This window comes from Oncorhynchus mykiss, chromosome 17, assembly GCF_057628025.1.
Source record: "Oncorhynchus mykiss isolate SJ-2025 chromosome 17, ASM5762802v1, whole genome shotgun sequence".
Classification (NCBI taxonomy): domain Eukaryota; kingdom Metazoa; phylum Chordata; class Actinopteri; order Salmoniformes; family Salmonidae; genus Oncorhynchus; species Oncorhynchus mykiss.
In genome coordinates, this window is record NC_143038.1 from 8,808,214 (window position 1) to 8,828,493 (window position 20,280).

Below are 20,280 nucleotides of genomic sequence, written 5' to 3' on the forward strand. Positions count from 1 at the left end.
GTGAGATACCCAATGGGTTGGGACGATACTTTTCTCGACTGGAAATCAACCAAACCTCCGTTGTTAACACAGTGGAAAGGTCAAATGCTTTGTTATCTAAATGTTGGAAGTGTGTGGGCGACAGAGAGAAAGAAACAAGACGGTGCCGTTTGAGGCCATGTGGCGGAGAGTGATGCGGGCGCTTGAGATGGGGGTGTCAGTCAGCATGTGGGTCTGGGCAGGTGTGATGTAGTTGATGTTTGTGTGATGTTGTCGTTTGTATGTGTATTGTAAAACAACCTATAATAATGCCTCCACTGCATTGTATACAGGTACACTTGTATGTTGAACACAGTGCCCTTGCTTCAATGTGTACAAACAAGCATCTTCATTTGATCACCCTGTTGATCAATTTCCTTCATTTGCCCATATTTCCCGTTGCTGCAGGTTTATTTTCCTGCTGTGAGAAACTGGTCAAATTAAGATCTGTACACGGTAGTAAATGTAGTAGTAAAGTGAACACAGAAGAGGTAGAGAGGTTCAGTATACCTAAACCATTACCATATTACTTAGGAAGAATTACCTAGACAGCAGTCAAATACACTGGCTGACATGATGATCACATGACTAACGGACTGGAACAATAAGGAAATGGCCAACATGCAAAAACAAACACAGTAAACACACACACACATATGGAGACATGACCGACCTGCCAAAGGCTGTGCTGGAGATTTTCCTATTGGGGCTGGAGAAAAAGAGTCAGAGAACATCCCAGTTAGTCTTTATCCTTGTCAGAAGTCATGGATATGTCTAGAGACTTTAGTTTATTAGTTATAACAGTGAATTATAGATAGTAAAGCTAATTGCTGTTTGATTGGTATTGGGTAGTAGGTTAATTAGGTAGTAGGTATTAGGTAGTAGTATTGTTAATCAGTATTTTGCACAAGAGGAGAAGGAGAGTGTGTGTTTCAAATAGCACCATGTTCCCTATAGGATATAGTGCACTACTTTTGACCAGAGCCCTATAAGCCCTGGTCAGTAGTAGAGCCCTACAGGGAAAAGGGTGCAATTTAAAACACAACCAGAGAGTATGGCATGAAGGGCATGTCAATGTTAATGAAATAACGTTCCCTGAGGGTGCTGCTGGGAACAGTAGTTTTGTGGGCTCAGCAATAGTTCTGTCTCAAAGCTTTGTGTCTGCTTCACCATTAAATCAAAGAGAGAAATCTCTCTCTCACACACACACACACACACACAGGTGTGAGAGTACACCTTATGCACACACAAATCCTCGTGCGCACACACATTTATGCCATTTCAAGCATCTCCCCAGACTGACTGCATGCTGACGGGGCATCTTCTGTCTCCTCCTGTCCCTCCTTCAAGGATTGATCTTGTCAAGTCTTCCATCTCTCTGCCAGCAACACTTCACTCTCAGCGACTCTGCATCATCCATCTTTGCTTTAACTTATCCTTCTCCTACAATCTCTCTCTTTGTCGCTTTTTCCTCCTCTGCATGCCCATTCACCTATTTATCATCCCACATTCTCTCACCTCCCTCCTCTCCCTCTCTCTCTTCCTTCTCACTTTCTCTCTCCCACTCCCATTCCCCCTCTCCCATCCCCATCCTCTCTCCCTCTCCTCCCTTTACTACTCCCCCTTTCTTTACTTGCTCTCCTGCGAAAGGTAGGGGTCTGACTAAGTACTGTTAGCCCAGGTATTCATCTCAGTAGAGAGTAACCTTTTCAGGCAGAAGAACTGCAGAGTCAGCAGAGACAGAGCTGTAGTTGAAGGGAAGACAAAACGATTCCAGAGTCCTCACCACTTCATTGCATTCATTACCGAGTTCTCCAGCCTAGGGCCACTACTGCTATAGCTTACATATAGTAGGGGTGCAGGTGTGTGCGTGTCTTGGTGGGTGTGAGTGTGTGTGTCTGTGTACAAGAGAGTGCAAGTCTATATAAGTAAGTTCTATGTGAGCTGTGAGTGTTTCAGTCAGTGTGTGTTCATCAAAGAAGGTGTGGGTGCGTTAGTTTACAGAGGAAGTGATTCAATCCATAAAGATCACACAGGATAACGTGTCTGAAAATTGACCGCCTACAACTCTCACTGTACACACGCTGATGATGTGGGTCGATGAATGGTGGTGACCCATTCTGACATTTGGGGATTTATGTAACAAGTTGTGTGTGTGTGTGTGGGCGGGGACAAGACATTTAAGCTTTTGGTGACATCATCAAAATAAACAGCAGGTCACTATGACAGTATTATCTAACCTATCTTACCTACAGTACAATAGTCAGTCAGGGTAAACATAGTGGACAATAGAAGTGTGTCACTTCCCTGAAATAATGACCAGGTTCATTTTCTGTAAGAACACATCTCATTCTCAGAGCCAGGAGTTTAACTGTTCACGTGATCTGACATGACCAAAATCCTGCGCCCGTTCAACCTACTCAGCTGGGCTCTGGGCTCGTACGTGTAATGGTGTCGGTGGGTGTCCTGTCCTGTGTTACCTGTTGGCTTTGAGGTTCTTCAGCCTGGCCTCCAGGTCGTTGAGTAGGTTGACCTTCTTACAGCACTGGGAACAGTACACGTCCATCATCTCATTGTTGTACAGGTGGCGTGTCTTCCTGGGGCTCTGGCCAGCACTACACACACACAGGTGAAGACAACGCGTTAGAGACAGAATATACACACACACACACAGTAAAATCAGATTTCATAAACAGATACAGGCACACACATACACAAACACATATGATAACAAATGCAACATACACAAACATACACATGGATTTTGTGTTGTAAATATGTGGTAGTAAAGTAGTGGCCTGAGGGAATACGCTTAATATGTTATGAAATCTGTTGTGAAATGTAATGTAAATGTTAATTGTATACAACTGCCTTAATTTTACTGGACCCCAGGAAGAGTAGCTGCTGCCATGGCAGGAACTACTGGGATCATCATAAATACAAATATACAAATACAGTGGACACACAAACACATTACTTGCACGTACAAACAACCACACACAAACACACACACACAGCTGTCTGGGTTTACTACATGTTAACATGTAGTTCACATAACACACTATTTCCCATGGAAACGTACACAACCATCTACAAATATCATAAAGCTCTATTCTAAACTCAGAAGTAGGACAAAAATAAGTCCATAGTAATGAGTTTAGGTACTTGATATTCGGAGCAGGACCAAGGAAGCTGAATAGTGTTGGGAGTAAATCCTCCTTCAAAACAGCTCTATAGATGAATTTTAATCAAGAGAGGCCCTGGGGGCCATATAGGCTACGTCTCTAATTTCACCCTATTCCCTTTATAGTGCACTACTTTTGACCAGGGCCAATAGGTCTCTGTTCAAAAGTAGCGCAATATGTAGGTAATAGGGTACATTGGGACACCATCACACTCAGTTCCAGTCAAGAGTAAAAACTAATGAGTTTGGTAAGTGAGGCTCTGAGAGAATAGAGAAGCAGCCTGAAGTGGGCATACACACACACACACACACACACACACACACACACACACACACTAGGGGATTAAGAGGGTCACAGACTTACAGGACAGGGAAAATATAACATTATGCTCAGTGGGGTTCAGTAAGTAATCATCACTTGGATCTGAAATCGTTCAAACTCTTAGCTCTGTGTGTTTGTATTCTGGGTTGGGTGATGCTGTGCATGCACTTGTCATCTTTTTGTTGCACAGTGTTATGCAGATTTCTCTAGTTGATCAGTTGGCCTTTCTGGGTCACATGATGTTTGACAGGTAATGAATCATCTTCGTGTTTGTGTTTCTGTCTTATATCATTACACACAGTTTTGATCGTGTATACGTTTGTATTTCTCATTGCATATGGTGTTCCCCAATTTTATGTGGATGTTGTAATGATACTCTATGTAATAGTGTGTCTGTGTATTAGTGTGTCAGGGTCTCCTCTTACCTGGAGGGTACAGAGGAGCCCAGGTCAGAGTAGCCGTTGGTGCGCGTCTCGTCCTCGGGGCAGGGGCTGCTGGGAGTGTAGTCCACGTCCTCTCCCTCTCCGTAGTCCTCAAACTGCTCCTCGTTCAGAGAGGCAGAGGAACGCGTCGACAGGTCAGAGGTCACCGATGGGTTTAGCTGACTGCACCTGCAAAAACAGGAAGTAGACTTTCAGGAAGTAACGTTCAATACGTTTAAAGTGTCGTAGTGAAAATAGACAAATTGTACATTCATTTTTCAATTATAAGGGTGACTATTCAGATTCTGACAGTGCAGATTTTTTTATAGGATTGCAAATGATATATTTCACATGAGGTAGATGAGTTACATGTACATGAACAAGTCTAATCTCTACAGTTCTTTTATAAAGAGAGTTCACTTATAAAGACACCATATGTTCAACACCACACAAAGACTAACAACTAACTTGTCTCCAGGAAAGAAAAGTCCTCCCAGTCCATACTCCTTGTCTCCTCCACTCCTCCCCCCTTCAGAGACATCTGATCCTGGGTTGCTCTCCACAGCACTGTCCATGTCTAACTCTGCCCTCTCTCTGCCCTCCACCTCTCCTTTCTCCTCTCCCTCTGGGAATAGATGGCACCCAGGCTCTGGGTTAAGGGACACCCGCGTGCACATGAGGACCGGATGTGCAAGGGCTTTGTCAACACGCTGTAGAGCGAGAGAGAGAGATGTGATTTATTAGGATCCCCGTTAGCTGACGCCAATGGAGACAGCTAGTCTTACTGGGGTCTGAAACATAACGAAAAACACATTACAGACAAAAGATTTTAACATTTACATACAGAGAGGGAGTGAGGTAAGCAGGGGAGGTACACACACACACAGGCATGCGTGCACACACACACACACGCGCGTTTTTGTGCAGTCGACAGAACTACAGGACTATGCAAATAGTACTCTCAGACCTTCAGTCAAAATATTGATAGCGTCTAACACTGTTAGACATGTTTTTAGGGTTTCAGCAAAGGTTACATGTTGGTTGTGAACAGTGAGCTCAAACCTGAAATCCAAGTGCTAGAACTAGTGCTCAAAATGAGGTCTTAACTCATACAAGGTGCTAAGTAAAACACTAAAGGGATTTAAATCAGGCTTGTGGATTCCTTCACTCTGGGGGTCACAGCAGGTCATGGAGGGTATTGAGTTGGGGTCAAAGGTCATGATACTGGTCATTCAGTTTCACTTTAACAGCTCTAATCCAGTCTAATGGTAATAGAGTAAAGAACGACCGGTGACAGATAATCAGCCGAGCCGATATATCGGACCAATATTGACCTTTTCTAGTCTATCGACTATCGGCCCTTCTCTATCGGCTTAGCCAATAGTCCCTTCTACGTAGCAAAGCTGCTGCTATGCTAGCCACCACTCACTGCCTGAGCCACGAGCACTGCACAATGCAGAGGAATGTCTAGCTGGGAAAGTCAGCCGCAGCGAACTAGCTCATTCTTCAACAGAAAGGTGCAGTATTGAGAAATGGATAAATTGACACAGTGACCAAAATCCAACTCCTGTTGCAAATATTAGTTTAGTTAATTCACTAATAATAAGGCTTGTGTCGACGTGCCCCGACATGCATGCAATAAGTTAAGGAGATAGCTATGTGACCTTTTAGCAAATATTACGATAACTAACCATTTCATCTGTGGTGTTATCTAGCTAGCTATATTAGCTACTATGCTAACTAGCTGGCTAGACAAACAAGGTGCTAAGATATCAGATAGGAGCTAATAGCCAACGTAGCAAGCTAACGTTAGCTGGTTATCATTTTGAACATGCACCCTTTTCAGCAACGAGACAATATCTAACTTGCGGAGTAAAGTTATCTATTTACAGGTGTGCTGATCTGACCCTGCCGCAATTGAATCCGTAAATTGACAGTTGATAGTCGGGTTAAATGATTGTCGTAATAGGGAAAGAAAGAAGTGTTATAAAATGCCTAAATAAAGGTTGGCAATAGGTTTAGCTACCTAAGAATATTTCTGCATATTTAATGTGTATGGACCAAGAAAGCTATAGATCTGTCACGCCCTGACCTTAGAGAGCCTTTTTATTTCCCCTATTTGGTTAGGTCAGGGTGTGATTTGGGTGGGCATTCTAGTTTTCTATTTCTTTGTTGGCCGGGTATGGTTCCCAATCAGAGGCTGTCTATCGTTGTCTCTGATTGGGAATCATACTTAGGCAGCCTGTTTTCCACCCTATGTTGTGGGATCTTGTTTTTGCACAGTAGCTGTATAACCCTGCAGAACTTTATTTTCGTTTATATTTTTTTTGTGTCCATTCTAAAATAAATTATAAATTAAGACTTTCCACGCTGCGCTTTGGTCTCTTTCCGACGACGGACGCAACAAGATCATCACGTCTTTGTGCGTTCTCACGTCTCAAACTATTGGCAGATTTGAGTCATTCAGACAGAACGTGCTTGGTCGTTTCATCTTTTTTCCTACCCTTGCTATCCTTGTTAGATATTATGCACATTTATGGCTTGGCAGCAAATGTCATTGCCATTGAGCTAGTTCTCATAGTAGCAGTAAACATCACCAAGTGATATGAGCGATGGAGATAGATGTTAGGACATGTGAAAGGGAGCGGAGTTCCTCGCTCTATCCAATCGTAGCTGTAGGATAAAGTTACAAACAGCCCAATTGTTGACAGATAGCTGAACTAGCCAACTGAGTTGTTTTGAATTTCGTCCAGGCAGATTAGAGATGCTTACTGAGAAATATAAGAAAAAAATCCAGATCACAGAAAATGACAAAATATACTAGTTTGATAAGCATCCATGATCACAAATCATGACGTTAAAGTGGACCCATTTGCCTTTTATATTCTCAAACTAACAGCAGTGCCTACATGATGTCCTTCCACACAGGCGTGACATGCTGGAGTGATGCTTCTATGCAAATGTTGTTGATCAGTAGGCTGATTGGCCCAGCATCTTCCAGATTTGCCCGGGGTAGGCCGTCATTGTAACTTGCCTAGTTAAATAAAGGTTGAATTAAAAATATTTAAAAAACTCAGGGCTGGATGCCAAAAGTACTCTTCCTAACATCACTAGAACTCTGTTGGAGCCTGTCTGCCTCCCAGAACACACACACACAAACACATAAATACACACACACGCACGTACACAGTAATAACCTGGAAAGCGCACAGACATCTTTGTGCAGACTACAGGACAACGCAAATAGTACTGTCAGCCTTATTAACATCACCAGTCAAAACATTGATAGCATTAAACACTGACAGATACATTCTTAGGCTTTCAGTAAAGGTCAAAACATGTTGGTTGAACAGTGAACAGTGAGCACAAACCTAAAATGCAAGTGCTAGAACAAGTGCTCAAAGTCGTAAGTGAAACACTAAAGGAATTTCAATTAGGCTAGTGGAATCCGTCACTGTCAGAAGACCCAAGAGGTCACAGAGGGTATTGAGGCGTGTGTGTGTGTGGGGGGGGGGGGGTTAAAGGTTAAAGGTCATAAGACACTTGTCATTCATTCAGTGTCGCTCCAACAGCTCTAATCCAGTCTAATGCTAATAGAGGAACCCTACTTTATCTCTACATACCGGAGAAGTAGGAGGGAGGGAGAGAGAGAGATGAGAAAGAGGGAGGTACAGAGGCCAGCCCAATTACATACAGGTACATCCCACACAGAGCATTAGACAGCTTTAGAGGATAATAAAGGCATTATCACTCAAGGGCTCTCACCTCACCTCTCTCTCTCTCTCTCTCTCAATACTGGTTGAACTGTTAACGGATGAAAACTCAGGGCTGGAGGCCAAAAGCACTATTCCTAAATTCACTAAAGCGCTGTTGGAGCCTGTCTGCCTCCCAGAATACACACCCAACCCTTGATCGCACACACAAACACACCCATACACACAACCTGTAGGCAAACACACAACACACACACACACACTGTCTGTAGGATTAAGCGACAGCAGCAGGGACCCAGAGGCAGGGAGGGCCAGGGACAATACAAGGAGAAAGAGCCTGTTTAGTATTCCATAGAGGACCAGGAGGGGGTCTTCACATCTCCATGCCCCAGGGAATGCCACCCAGCATGGGGTAGAGGCAATAACCTAGGCCCCATCGCACCTCTCGGGATGGAAATATTACACTGCAAGAAAAAAGTAGCAGTAGTGAAGAGTGTAAAATCCTTACAGGAAACACACAAAGAAAAACACACAGTAGGAAGAGTTGTTACGATTTTAGGTGAATGGTGTTGATTAACCCGACTTGACACCTGTTGCTGAAGAACTATTTGGGCGTGAGGAAGCCGCTTTGCATAGCCAGTGTGTACGGGGATCTTGCCTGCTGTGTTTGGTGCTGTATGGTGGGCATGGCTAAGAATGGTTAAAGTATAGTTCAGTAGACAGAAGTTGAGCAACTTCCAAAGGTCTTCTCCCTCAAGACATGAGACTCAGATAGGGCTATTACATACAGATGAGCATCCAATCCGTCTGAATTAAAGCTCAGTTGAGGGCAGACATACAAACAAACAAAATGAACACACACTCCCTTCTGCGCACACACACACACACACACACACACACACACACACACACACAGACAGCCAGACAGCCAAACCGCGTCACCCCAGCCCTGGTAGTCCAGTACAATAGAGACTGGGACAGTTTGGTCAGGGTGGGTGAATGCCTTTATGCCAGTAAGCAGTTGGTAGTTTAGGTCAGAAGAGACAGGGAAAAGAAGGATGGGGTAGTGGTTTGTTTTGGATGGGGTTCAGCTGGCACTCCTCCAGTCACTCCTGAGCTGTTCTGACAAAGGTGGGAACAGGGTGATCAACAGGAGGGGCCGAGGGGGTGGAGTGTGTGTGTGTGTGTGTATGGAGACCGGCTTCTCTACCGGATCCTTGCACAACAAACTACTCCTAAAAAGCCTGCAGGCCATAACAGCTGAATAACTAGGCTACCACGGGCTAACACATCACTGTGTTCCCAAAAGTGTACCAGGATGCTGTCAGAGCCATATATACAGATGTCTGTGGAGGTTACCAAATGACCTCACAGCAGCCAGTGGGTGTTACCTGAATGCCAAAGGGTGTTGCACTCTTCTTTAATGATGCCATGTTAGTACAAGCTTTAAGAACATCAGAGAGGGTACAGTTGATCACCACCTCCCAGGATATGCCCATTCTTGCTCTTCTCTAATATTGATAGCTCTAGATCACTTACTGGAGTTCTCTGTCTCTCTATAACTCTCCCTCTCACTCTCTCTGGTTTCCCATTCAAGATCAAGTGAGAGATGGGAAGCCCCCAAAAACCTGAGAGACCAAGACCCAGGGGCTCTGGCCTGATTTCCTGATATCCAGGCCAACACCCATTCCTCTCCCTCTCTCTCCTCCTCTTCCGCTTTCACACATCCCAGGTGACATCAGGGGCTGGAAGGGGCTGTGAGGAGAGGTAGAGGGGATGAGGTGATGGAGTGGAAGAAGGCTTTTCTATTGCCAAAGAGTTGTTGGTTTGCCATCAGACTGTTAGTGTGTGTGTGTGTGTGTGTGTGTGTGTGTGTGTGTGTGTGTGTGTGTGTGTGTGTGTGTGTGTGTGTGTGTGTGTGTGTGTGAATTTAAACTTTCACCATGTAGCATGTCTGTCTATTTGAGCTGGTCAGTACGTGTAGGTAATCCTGTCTAATGCAGCTTTGAAAAATATATATAATATAGTATATATAATATATACACTTAGTAGAACTGCATAAGTGTTGCTCTCCACTTTCTGGAGGATCGAGTTTTGAAATCAGTGGAATTAGAGTATGATAGCTAAGGAGATGGAGTAAACACCTGTCTCCGGATTACATCTTCAAACTCAGGGCATCCATGACAGGGAGAGGTGTCCATCTATGATGTATACGGGTAAGATAGTCTAACTAGCTACATTTTCAGATATGACATGTTTCTAATTTTGACAGAATGTCGTTTTAATTGTACTGTTAACTAGCTAGCTAATGTTAGCTGGCTGCCTCGCTAGCTAACGTTACGCATATGATCTTAGTATTCATATCTCAGAGCCATTTGCTTTGCTAGTTATAGCCTAATGTTAGCTAGCTAACATTGAACCTGGTTGGTTAGCTACCTGCAGATTAATGCAGGGTAGTAACGTCATGAGTGGGGATTATGGTTCATTGTTACCTAGCTAGCTAGCTACATGTCTAACAAAATACTCCACTATGCAAGTAACCATTTAAATAGAATGTCACTGTGACAACTGTTGATAGATGTAGCTGCAAAATTCGCGCTGGCTACCTACTCATTTCAGAGCACTCTCGTCTAAGTGTGCCAGAACGCAGAATAACTGACGAATTTACGAAAGCTCAACACCTGTTGAATATTGCCGTGTCAGTAAACGAACGGAAAGTCTCTGGAGCAACGAACCGCCCTTGCTGTCTCTGCCTGGCCGGTTCCCCTCTTTCCACTGGGATTCTCTGCCTCTAACCCTATTACAGGGGCTGAGTCACTGGCTTACTGGTGCTCTTTCATGCCGTCCCTAGGAGGGGTGCGTCACTTGAGTGGGTTGAGTCACTGATGTGATCTTCCTGTCTGGGTTGGCGCCCCCCCCCCCCCCTTGGGTTGTGCCGTGGCGGAGATCTTTGTGGGCTATACTTGGCCTTGTCTCAGGATGGTAAGTTGGTGGTTGAAGATATCCCTCTAGTGGTGTGGGGGCTATGCTTTGACAAAGTGGGTGGGGTTATATCCTTCCTGTTTGGCCCTGTCCGGGGGTATCATCGGATGGGGCCACAGTGTCTCCTGACCCCTCCTGTCTCAACCTCCAGTATTTATGCTGCAGTAGTTTATGTGTATGGGCTAGGGTCAGTTTGTTATATCTGGAGTACTTCTCCTGTCCTTTCCGGTGTCCTGTGTGAATTTAAGTATGCTCTCTCTAATTCTCTCTTTCTTTCTCTCTCTCGGAGGACCTGAGCCCTAGGACCATGCCTCAGGACTACCTGGCATGATGACTCCTTGCTCTCCCCAGTCCACCTGGCCGTGCTGCTGCTCCAGTTTCAACTGTTCTGCCTGTGATTATTATTATTTGACCATGCTGGTCATTTATGAACATTTCAACATCTTGGCCATGTTCTGTTATAATCTCTACCCGGCACAGCCAGAAGAGGACTGGCCACCCCACATAGCCTGGTTCCTCTCTAGGTTTCTTCCTTGGTTTTGGCCTTTCTAGGGAGTTTTTCCTAGCCACTGTGCTTCTACACCTGCATTGCTTGCTGTTTGGAGTTTTAGGCTGGGTTTCTGTACAGCACTTTGAGATATCAGCTGATGTACGAAGGGCTATATAAATAAATTTGATTTGATTTGATTTTGAGTAAACGTTGGCAGAAAAGCGTAAATTGATGCCAGCAGCACAGTTGCTGTCACCAACGCTCTGGATAACATAAAAACAGCCTAACCAGCTCTGCTAGGGAGAGTAAAATGGTCAGTGAGCTGTTCTACTTGTGTCTGGAAGTAGCTGGCAAGCTAGCCAATGTTAGACAGTTAGCTTGGGTGCTTGACGCTCGGATCAACCCTTAAAGAGATGGGTGGGGCTAAAGGGTGTGAGTGTGAATTGGGGCTAAAGGGTGTGAATGATGCTGAATTGGTATAGACAAAGAAGAGCTCTCCAATAGGTACCAAAACATTCAACTGACATTTTCTCAAAAGTGAGAAACAAGTCCCATTGTTCCTCAAACACAGTCTATGATATACCATTTTGTAGCTCTGTGTCTCTGCTGTTATCCAATGTAAAAAACTAAATGTAATTTTGCACCATAAGACCTGAAGGTGGTCGGTCACATATGTGAACTCAGGTGTGTTCATGTTAAAGACTCAGCCCTTTCCCCCATCCTTGTGTTTATGATACCAGATAGTCTCCCATCACTCTAGTCTCCCATCTCTCCTCTCCTCTATCCCATCTCTCCTCTCTTCTATATTTTCTCTCATCTCTACTCTCCTCTCTCCCATCTCTCCTCTCCTCTATATCTCCTCTCATCTCTCCCATCTCTCCTCTCCTCTCTCCCATCTCTCCTCTCATCTCTAATCTCCTCTCTCCCATCTCTTATCTCCCATCTCTCCTCTCTCCCATCTCATCTCTACTCTCCCATCTCTCCTCTCCTATCTCCCATCTCTCACATCTCTCCTTTCCTCTTTCCCATCTCTACTCTCCTCTCTCTGTCATCTCTCCTCACACCCTCAGTCATCGGCCAACCCAGCCTGCCGGACGTCTTTATTAGGCTTATCATGGCCTGCTCACTCAGTGGAGAGAGAAAAGCCCAACAGTAAAATTACTGTTATTGATGCTCTGCTACACACAGTATAGTAGAGCGGCTCCAGCTCTGGGCGATGCAATGCTGTTTTTATGTTTTTGTGTCAGAAGGACGCATCTCAATAGTCTAAGCTGTCTTCCTGTCCTCGTCGTCTCCATCTACACTACAGACATGGAAGCAATTATATTTCAAGGGATGCATCTCAATAGTCTAACATGTCTTCCTCTCATCATCCCCTGTTCTTTATCTACACTAATATAAAAACACTAGAGGCTCCTACAGACGTGGGATTGTGTGTCACAGGGACAATTGGTACTAAAGTGGGGTCAGTATCAGTTGCTGTCATATTGCAGGTAGAGGAGAATGAGAGTTACTGAGAGATGGTTGCCAGGTGGGTGATAGTGCTGCACAAAAAGAGATAATGAGAAATGGCTCCACATCGGTGGTGCAAGCACTGAGTCATAATATAAAGTACTTTGGACAGCAGAGAAGTGCTAGATACAGTCATACCAAATCATTACTATTAAACAGAATATGCTCCTGCAGACACTGGGTTTGTGTGCTGCAGTCTGATAGAGAGAGAGAGAGAGAGAGAGAGAGCAGCACGGATCTCTGAGAGGAGGATCAGTAGAGAAATCTATTATTCACATCCAGCGCAGCAGAGAGGAGAGGACATGAGAGAGGAGAGGACGTGAGAGAGGAGAGGACGTGAGAGAAGGAAAAGACAGGGAGAGAGAAAGGAAGAGGAGGGAAAGAAAGGAACTGCTCCTCCCCTCCAGTCACACACCCACTGAGGGAGAACAGAGTGGAGAGATCACAGAGCTGGACAGAGAGGGATGAGAGAGAGAGGGAGAGAGAGGGAGTCAGAGAGAAGGAGGGGGAGTCAGAGAGAAGGGGGGAGAAACTGAGGCAGCCGGAAAAAAGCTTGTCCGGAGAAGACAAGGTGAGCGCTACCATCAGTACTGTGTCATGCCAACAGTAAAGCATGCTGAGACCATTCATGTGTGGGGTTGCTTCTCAGCCAAGGGAGTGGACTTAATCACAATTTTGCCTAAGAACACAGCCATGAATAAAGAATGGTACCAACACATCCTCCGAAAGCAACTTCTTCCAAACATCCAGGAACAGTTTGGTGACAAACAATGCCTTTTCCAGCATGATGGAGCACCTTGCCATAAGGCAAAAGGGATAACTAAGTGGCTCGGGGAACAAAACATCAATATTTTGGGTCCATGGCCAGGAAACTCCCCAGACCTTAATCCCATTGAGAACTTGTGGTCAATCCTCAAGAGGCGAGTGGACAAACAAAACCCCACAAAGTCTGACATACTCCAAGCATTGATTATGCAGGAATGGGCTGCCATCAGTCAGGATGTGGCCCAGAAGTTAATTGACAGCATGTCAGGGCGGATTGCAGAGGTCTTGGAAAAGAAGGGTCAACACTGCAAATATTGACTATTTCCATCAGCTTCATGTAATTGTCAATAAAAAGCCTTTGACACTTATGAAATGGTTGTAATTATACTTCAGTATTCCATAGTAACATCTGACAAAAATATATTAAAGACACTGAAGCAGCAAACTGTGTGAAATTGTATATTTGTGTCATTCTCAAAACTTTTGGCCACGACTGTAATCCGGGGAGAAGAGCCTTGGTCAGGGAGGTGACCAAGAACCCAATGGTTACTCTGACAGAGCTCCAGAGTTTCTCTGTGGAGATGGGAGAACCTTCCAGAAGGACAAACCATCTCTGCAGCACTCCGCCAGTCAGGCCTTTATGGTAGAGTGGTCAGACAGAAGCCATTCCCCATTAAAAGGCACATGACAGCTCGCTTGGAGTTTGCCAAAGAGAACCTAAAGGACTCTCAGACCATGACAAACAAGATGGTCTCTGGTCTGATGAAACCAAGATTGAACTCTTTGGCCTGAATGCGAAGCGTCACATCTGGAGGAAACCTGGCACCATCCCTTCGGTGAAGCATGGTGGTGGCAGCATCATGCTGTGGGGATGTTTTTCAGCGGCACGGACTGGGAGAATAGTCAGGATCGAGGGAAAGATGAACAGAGCAGAGTACAGAGTTCCTTGATAAAAACTTGCTCCAGAGCGCTCAGGACCTCAGACTGGGGCGAAGGTTCACCTTCCATCAGGACAACAACCCTAAGCACACAACCAAGACAATGCAGGAGTCTATGAATGTCTATGAATGTCCTTGAGTGGCCCAGCCAGAGCCCGGACTTGAACCCTATCGAACATCTCTGGAGAGACCTGAAAATAGCTGTGCAGCGACGCTCCCCATCAAATCTAACAGTCCTTGAGAGGATCTGCAGAGAAGAATGGGAGAAATTCCCAAAATACAGATGTGTGTCACGTTGGTATAAAGGATCGGGAGACAGCCGCAGGAATGCTTAATAGTTTTTAAAATTTCTCTACCCAAATTACAGCGTGCCATGTAAAGGCACGGGGATGAAGACCAATAATACACGTATACAAAACACAGGGTTGAAACCCAAACAAAAGAGCGAGGAGTACCTCGAATAAATACGAGACCCGAAACACAAGCGCACAATGATACAACACGGGACGAGACCGTGTTGCACAATACAAGTGGCAAGAAATCCAAAACGACAAGGTACAGGTACTCACACGACCAACGGACATTAGAACAATAATCGACAGCCCAATGGTGAAACAAAGGGCACATTTATACAAATCAGTGAGGAATTGGAACCAGGTGTGCGTAACGACACAGTTCAGTGCCTAGAGGCTGGTGACATAGACCTCTGAAACTGGTGCACGGAATGAGTAACCGTACCGGAGGGTTCCGTGACAATGTGTCAAGCTTGTAGCGTCATACCCAAGAAGACTCGAGGCTGTAATCATTGCCAAAGGTTCTTCAACAAAGTGCTGAGTAAAGGGTCTGAATACTTATGTAAATGTGATATTTCAGTTTAAATGTTTTAATAAATGTACAAACATTTCTAAAAACCTGTTTTTGCTTTGTCATTATGGGTTATCGTGTGTAGATTGATGGTAAAAAAACAACAACAATTTAATTCATTTTAGAATAAGGCTGTAACTTAACAAAATGTGGAAAAAGTCAAGGGGTCTGAATACTTTCTGAAGGCACTGCGTATACTGTATTCTACTGTATTTTAGTCAATGCCACTCCGCCATTGCTCTTTCTTATATCTATATATCTCTATTCCATTCTTTTAGTTTTAGATTTGTGTGTATTGTTGTGATTTGTTAGATACTACTGCGCTGTTGGAGCTGGGAACACAACTACAACTATTCAACCAACCAGGACATGTACATGCTGACCAGTTCCTCACAGCAGGAAGATAATCCTGCAGCAACAGGAAATGTGAATTATTACGCCGGATACATATTCTTAGGGCTTGACACATTTTCTGTTAGGATAAGTCAAGTCTGACATTTTAGAGTGGAAACTACTAACTTTAGACGCCTTTTTAAAACTTGAACACACTACAACTTGCATTTCCTGCTGCGACAACAGAGTGATGAAGGAAGGTAGTACACCTGCACATGTATGTGTTATACAACAGTAAAATACACCTCTATAACAATTCTGAATCATCTCAATTTGAGTCCCTGGTATTTTGCAGCATCAGTTACGCCAGCTTATCTTTGGCATCCATGTATTCTAAGCTTGACCCACAGTCAAATGATATTCACGCAACTACGTAGTCAACACGTCCATGATGTTTACAGCATGTTGGCACACAATCTTTAGAAAAGACGTTGATAAATAGTTTGGTCAATTCAGCAAGTTAGTGGAAAAGAGACATTTCCATCCTAAAGCACCATCTGTTCAGAGTGTGGCGAGATAACATGGATATGTTAATACACATATGGGATGAATATGGGCGACATTCATCCTGCTCAAACAGATTTGGAAAGTTGTAGTCTCTACTTTCACACATCTTTCTTGCTCACTCTATCTCTCTCTCTCACAAATGTCATGTAACATTAACAATATTGGGAAAGCCTTGAGTGCTGGACATGTCATTGATCTGCAGCCCAGGGACAGTAGGCAGTCATTTGGATGACCATGCAGTTCACACTACTATTGACTGAGGAAGAAGGAAGAGGATGGGAGATGGTTTAAGAAGCTGCTTCATGACTGAACAGTGAGCATGATGCAGGCCAACATCTCACCATAACAACAAGGTATATATGCTATACTACACTATACCTAAGGCATTAGGACAAGTTTTCCACCGGCAATGTTTCCACTCTCTCTTCTCCTTTTATTTCAAATCAAATCAAATTGTATTTGTCACATACACATGGTTAGCAGATGTTAATGCGAGTGTAGCGAAATGCTTGTGCTTCTAGTTCCGACAATGCAGTAATAACCAACGAGTAATCTAACCTAACAATTCCAAAACTACTACTTTATACACACAAGTGTAAAGGGATAAAGAATATGTACATAAAGATATATGAAAGAGTGATGGTACAGAACGGCATAGGCAAGATGCAGTAGATGGTATTGAGTACAGTATATACATATGAGATGAGTAATGTAGGGTATGTAAACAAAGTGGCATAGTTTAAAGTGGCTAGTGATACATGTATTACATAAAGATGCAGTAGATGTTATAGAGTACAGTATATACATATACAGTACATATGAGATGAGTAATGTAGGGTATGTAAACATTATATTAAGTAGCATTGTTTAAAGTGGCTAGTGATATTATTTACATCAATTTCCATCAATTCCCATTATTAAAGTGGCTGGAGTTGAGTTAGTGTGTTGGCAGCAGCCACTCAATGTTAGTGGTGGCTGTTTGCTGTTTTTCAGTCTCTCCGTCCCTGCTTTGATGCACCTGTACTGACCTCACCTTCTGGATGATAGCGGGGTGAACAGGCAGCGGCTCGGGTGGTTGTTGTCCTTGATGATCATTATGGCCTTCCTGTGACATCGGGTGGTGTAGGTGTCTTGGAGGGCAGGTAGTTTGCCCCCGGTGATGCGTTGTGCAGACCTCACTACCCTCTGGAGAGCCTTAAGGTTGTGGGCGGAGCAGTTGCCGTACCAGGCGGTGATACAGCCCGACAGGATGCTCTCGATTGTGCATCTGTAGAAGTTTGTGAGTGCTTTTGGTGACAAGCCGAATTTCTTCAGCCTCCTGAGGTTGAAGAGGTGCTGCTGCGCCTTCTTCACGACGCTGTCTGTGTGGGTGGACCAATTCAGTTTGTCCGTGATATGCCGAGGAACTTAAAACTTGCAACCCTCTCCACTACTGTCCCATCGATGTGGATAGGGGGGTGCTCCCTCTGCTGTTTCCTGAAGTCCACAATCATCTCCTTTGTTTTGTTGACGTTGAGTGTGAGGTTATTTTCCTGACACCACACTCCGAGGAACCTCACCTCCTCCCTGTAGGCCGTCTCGTTGTTGTTGGTGGTAATCAAGCCGCAAACTTGATGAGGGGGCCCGTCAGGAAGTCCATTACCCAGTTGCATAGGGTGGGGTCGAGACCCAGGGTCTCGAGCTTGATGACGAGCTTGGAGGGTACTTTGGTGTTAAATGCTGAGCTGTAGTCGATGAACAGCATTCTCACATAGGTATTCCTCTTGTCCAGATGGGTTAGGGCAGTGTGCAGTGTGGTTGAGATTGCATCGTCTGTGGACCTATTTGGGCGGTAAGCAAATTGGAGTGGGTCTAGGGTATCAGGTAGGGTGGAGGTGATAAGGTCCTTGACTAGTCTCTCAAAGGACTTCATGATGACGGAAGTGAGTGCTATGGGTCGGTATTCGTTTAGCTCAGTTACCTTAGCTTTCTTGGGAACAGGGACAATGGTGGCCCTCTTGAAGCATGTGGGAACAGCAGACTGGGATAAGGGTTGATTGAATATGTCCGTAAACACACCAGCCAGCTGGTCTGCGCATGCTCTGAGGACGCGGCTGGGGATGCTGTCTGGACCTGCAGCCTTGCGAGGGTTAACACGTTTAAATGTTTTACTCATGTCAGCTGCAGTGAAGGAGAGTCCGCAGGTTTTGGTTGCGGGCCGTGTCAGTGGCACTGTATTGTCCTCAAAGTGGGCAAAAAAGTTATTTAGTCTGCCTGGGAGCAAGACATCCTGGTCCGTGACGGGGCTGGTTTTCTTTTTGTAATCCGTGATTGACTGTAGACCCTGCCACATACCTCTTGTGTCTGAGCCGTTGAATTGTGACTCTACTTTGTCTCTATACTGACGCTTAGCTTGTTTGATTGCCTGGCGGAGGGAATAGCTACACTGTTTGTATTCGGTCATGTTTCCAGTCACCTTTCCCTGGTTGAAAGCAGTGGTTTGCGCTTTCAGTTTCATGCGAATGCTACCATCAATCCACGGTTTCTGGTTCGGGAATGTTTTAATCGTTGCTATGGGAACGGCATCGTCAATGCACTTTCTAATGAACTCGCTCACCGAATCAGCGTATTCGTCAATGTTGTTGTTCGCCGCAATGCGAAACATATCCCAATCCACGTGATCAAAGCAGTCTTGAAGTGTGGAATCAGATTGGTCGGACCAGCATTGAACAGACCTGAGCGCGGGAGCTTCTTGTTTTAGTTTCTGTCTGTAGGCAGGGAGCAACAAAATGGAGTCGTGGTCAGCTTTTCCGAAAGGAGGGCAGGGGAGGGCCTTATATGCGTTGCGGAAGTTAGAATAGCAATGATCCAAGGTTTTACCAGCCCTGGTTGCGCAATCGATACACTGATACAATTTAGGGAGTCTTGTTTTCAGATTAGCCTTGTTAAAATCCCCAGCTACAATGAATGCAGCCTCAGGATATGTGGTTTCCAGTTTGCAAAGAGTCAAATAAAGTTTGTTCAGAGCCATCGACGTGTCTGCTTGGGGGGAATATATACGGCTGTGATTATAATCGAAGAGAATTCCCTTGGTAGATAATGCGGTCGACATTTGATTGTGAGGAATTCTAAATCAGGTGAACAGAAGGACTTGAGTTCCTGTATGTTGTTGTGATCACACCACGTCTCGTTAATCATAAGGCATACGCCCCCGCCCCTCTTCTTACCAGAAAGATGTTTGTTTCTGTCGGTGCGATGCGTGAAGAAACCCGCTGGCTGCACCGATTCCGTTAGCGTCTCTCGAGTGAGCCATGTTTCCGTGAAGCAAAGAACGTTACAGTCTCTGATGTTCCTCTGGAATGCTACCCTTGCTCGGATTTCATCATTGTCATCATTGTTGTCAAGAGACTGGACATTGGCGAGTAGTATGCTAGGGAGTGGTGTGCGATGTGCCCGTCTCCGGAGCTTGACCAGAAGCTTCGTTTCCCTCTTTTACGACTTCGTTGTTTTGGGTCGCAGGTTGGGATCCATTCCGTTGTCCTGGGTGAAAGGCAGAACACAGGATCCCATTTGGGAAAGTCATATTCCTGGTCGTACTGATGGTGAGTTGACGTTGCTCTTATATTCAGTAGTTCTTCCCGACTGTATGTAATGAAACCTAAGATGACCTGGGGTACCAATGTAAGAAATAACACGTAAAAAAACAAAATACTGCATAGTTTCCTAGGAACCCGAAGCGAGGCGGCCATCTCTGTCGGCCCCGGAAGTATTTAGCCTAAAGAGAAAGAGACAGAAGGCCTGTGTCCGTCTATTCTTTCCCATGCGTCGTAATACCTTTCAACTTCCGCATGGGAAATCTGAAAGGATAATTTAGCTATTCCATGTATTCTAGCCTGGATCCTATCCTTTTCCCACCATCTGCATCCCTCTCTCCCGCTGTCCAGAGATGGGAAATATTTAGATAGTCTGGATAATTATTCCCTGAATTAAAGTCTGGATGATCTTTTATGGATATTGGGTATGTTGGAGAGATGAGAGACGGAGAGAGAGCGAGAGAGAGTGAGAGAAAGAGAGCGAGAGAAAGAGAGCGAGAGAAAGAGAGCGAGAGAGAGCAGCAGGTATGATCAGCCATCCACTGGGACAGACATTGACTGGCGAAATTCAAAAGAGGAGGCTTTGATTTTGTGGGTG

At 44.8% G+C, this 20,280-nt stretch overlaps 1 protein-coding gene across 2 annotated transcripts in view; it reads right to left on the reverse strand.

Annotated features, from left to right (window-relative positions):
- The window catches only part of rab11fip4b (RAB11 family interacting protein 4 (class II) b), a 35,277-nt gene that overhangs the window by 11,585 nt on the left and 3,412 nt on the right, over positions 1 to 20,280 (reverse strand). For both annotated transcript variants that reach the window (XM_021567931.3, XM_021567929.3), the window contains exons 2-5: positions 4,415 to 4,656; positions 3,950 to 4,135; positions 2,499 to 2,633; positions 692 to 727 (exon numbers count right to left, since the gene is read on the reverse strand). In XM_021567931.3, the coding sequence (XP_021423606.3) occupies positions 692 to 727; positions 2,499 to 2,633; positions 3,950 to 4,135; positions 4,415 to 4,656 (599 nt within the window). The remainder of the gene's footprint in view (positions 1 to 691; positions 728 to 2,498; positions 2,634 to 3,949; positions 4,136 to 4,414; positions 4,657 to 20,280) is intronic.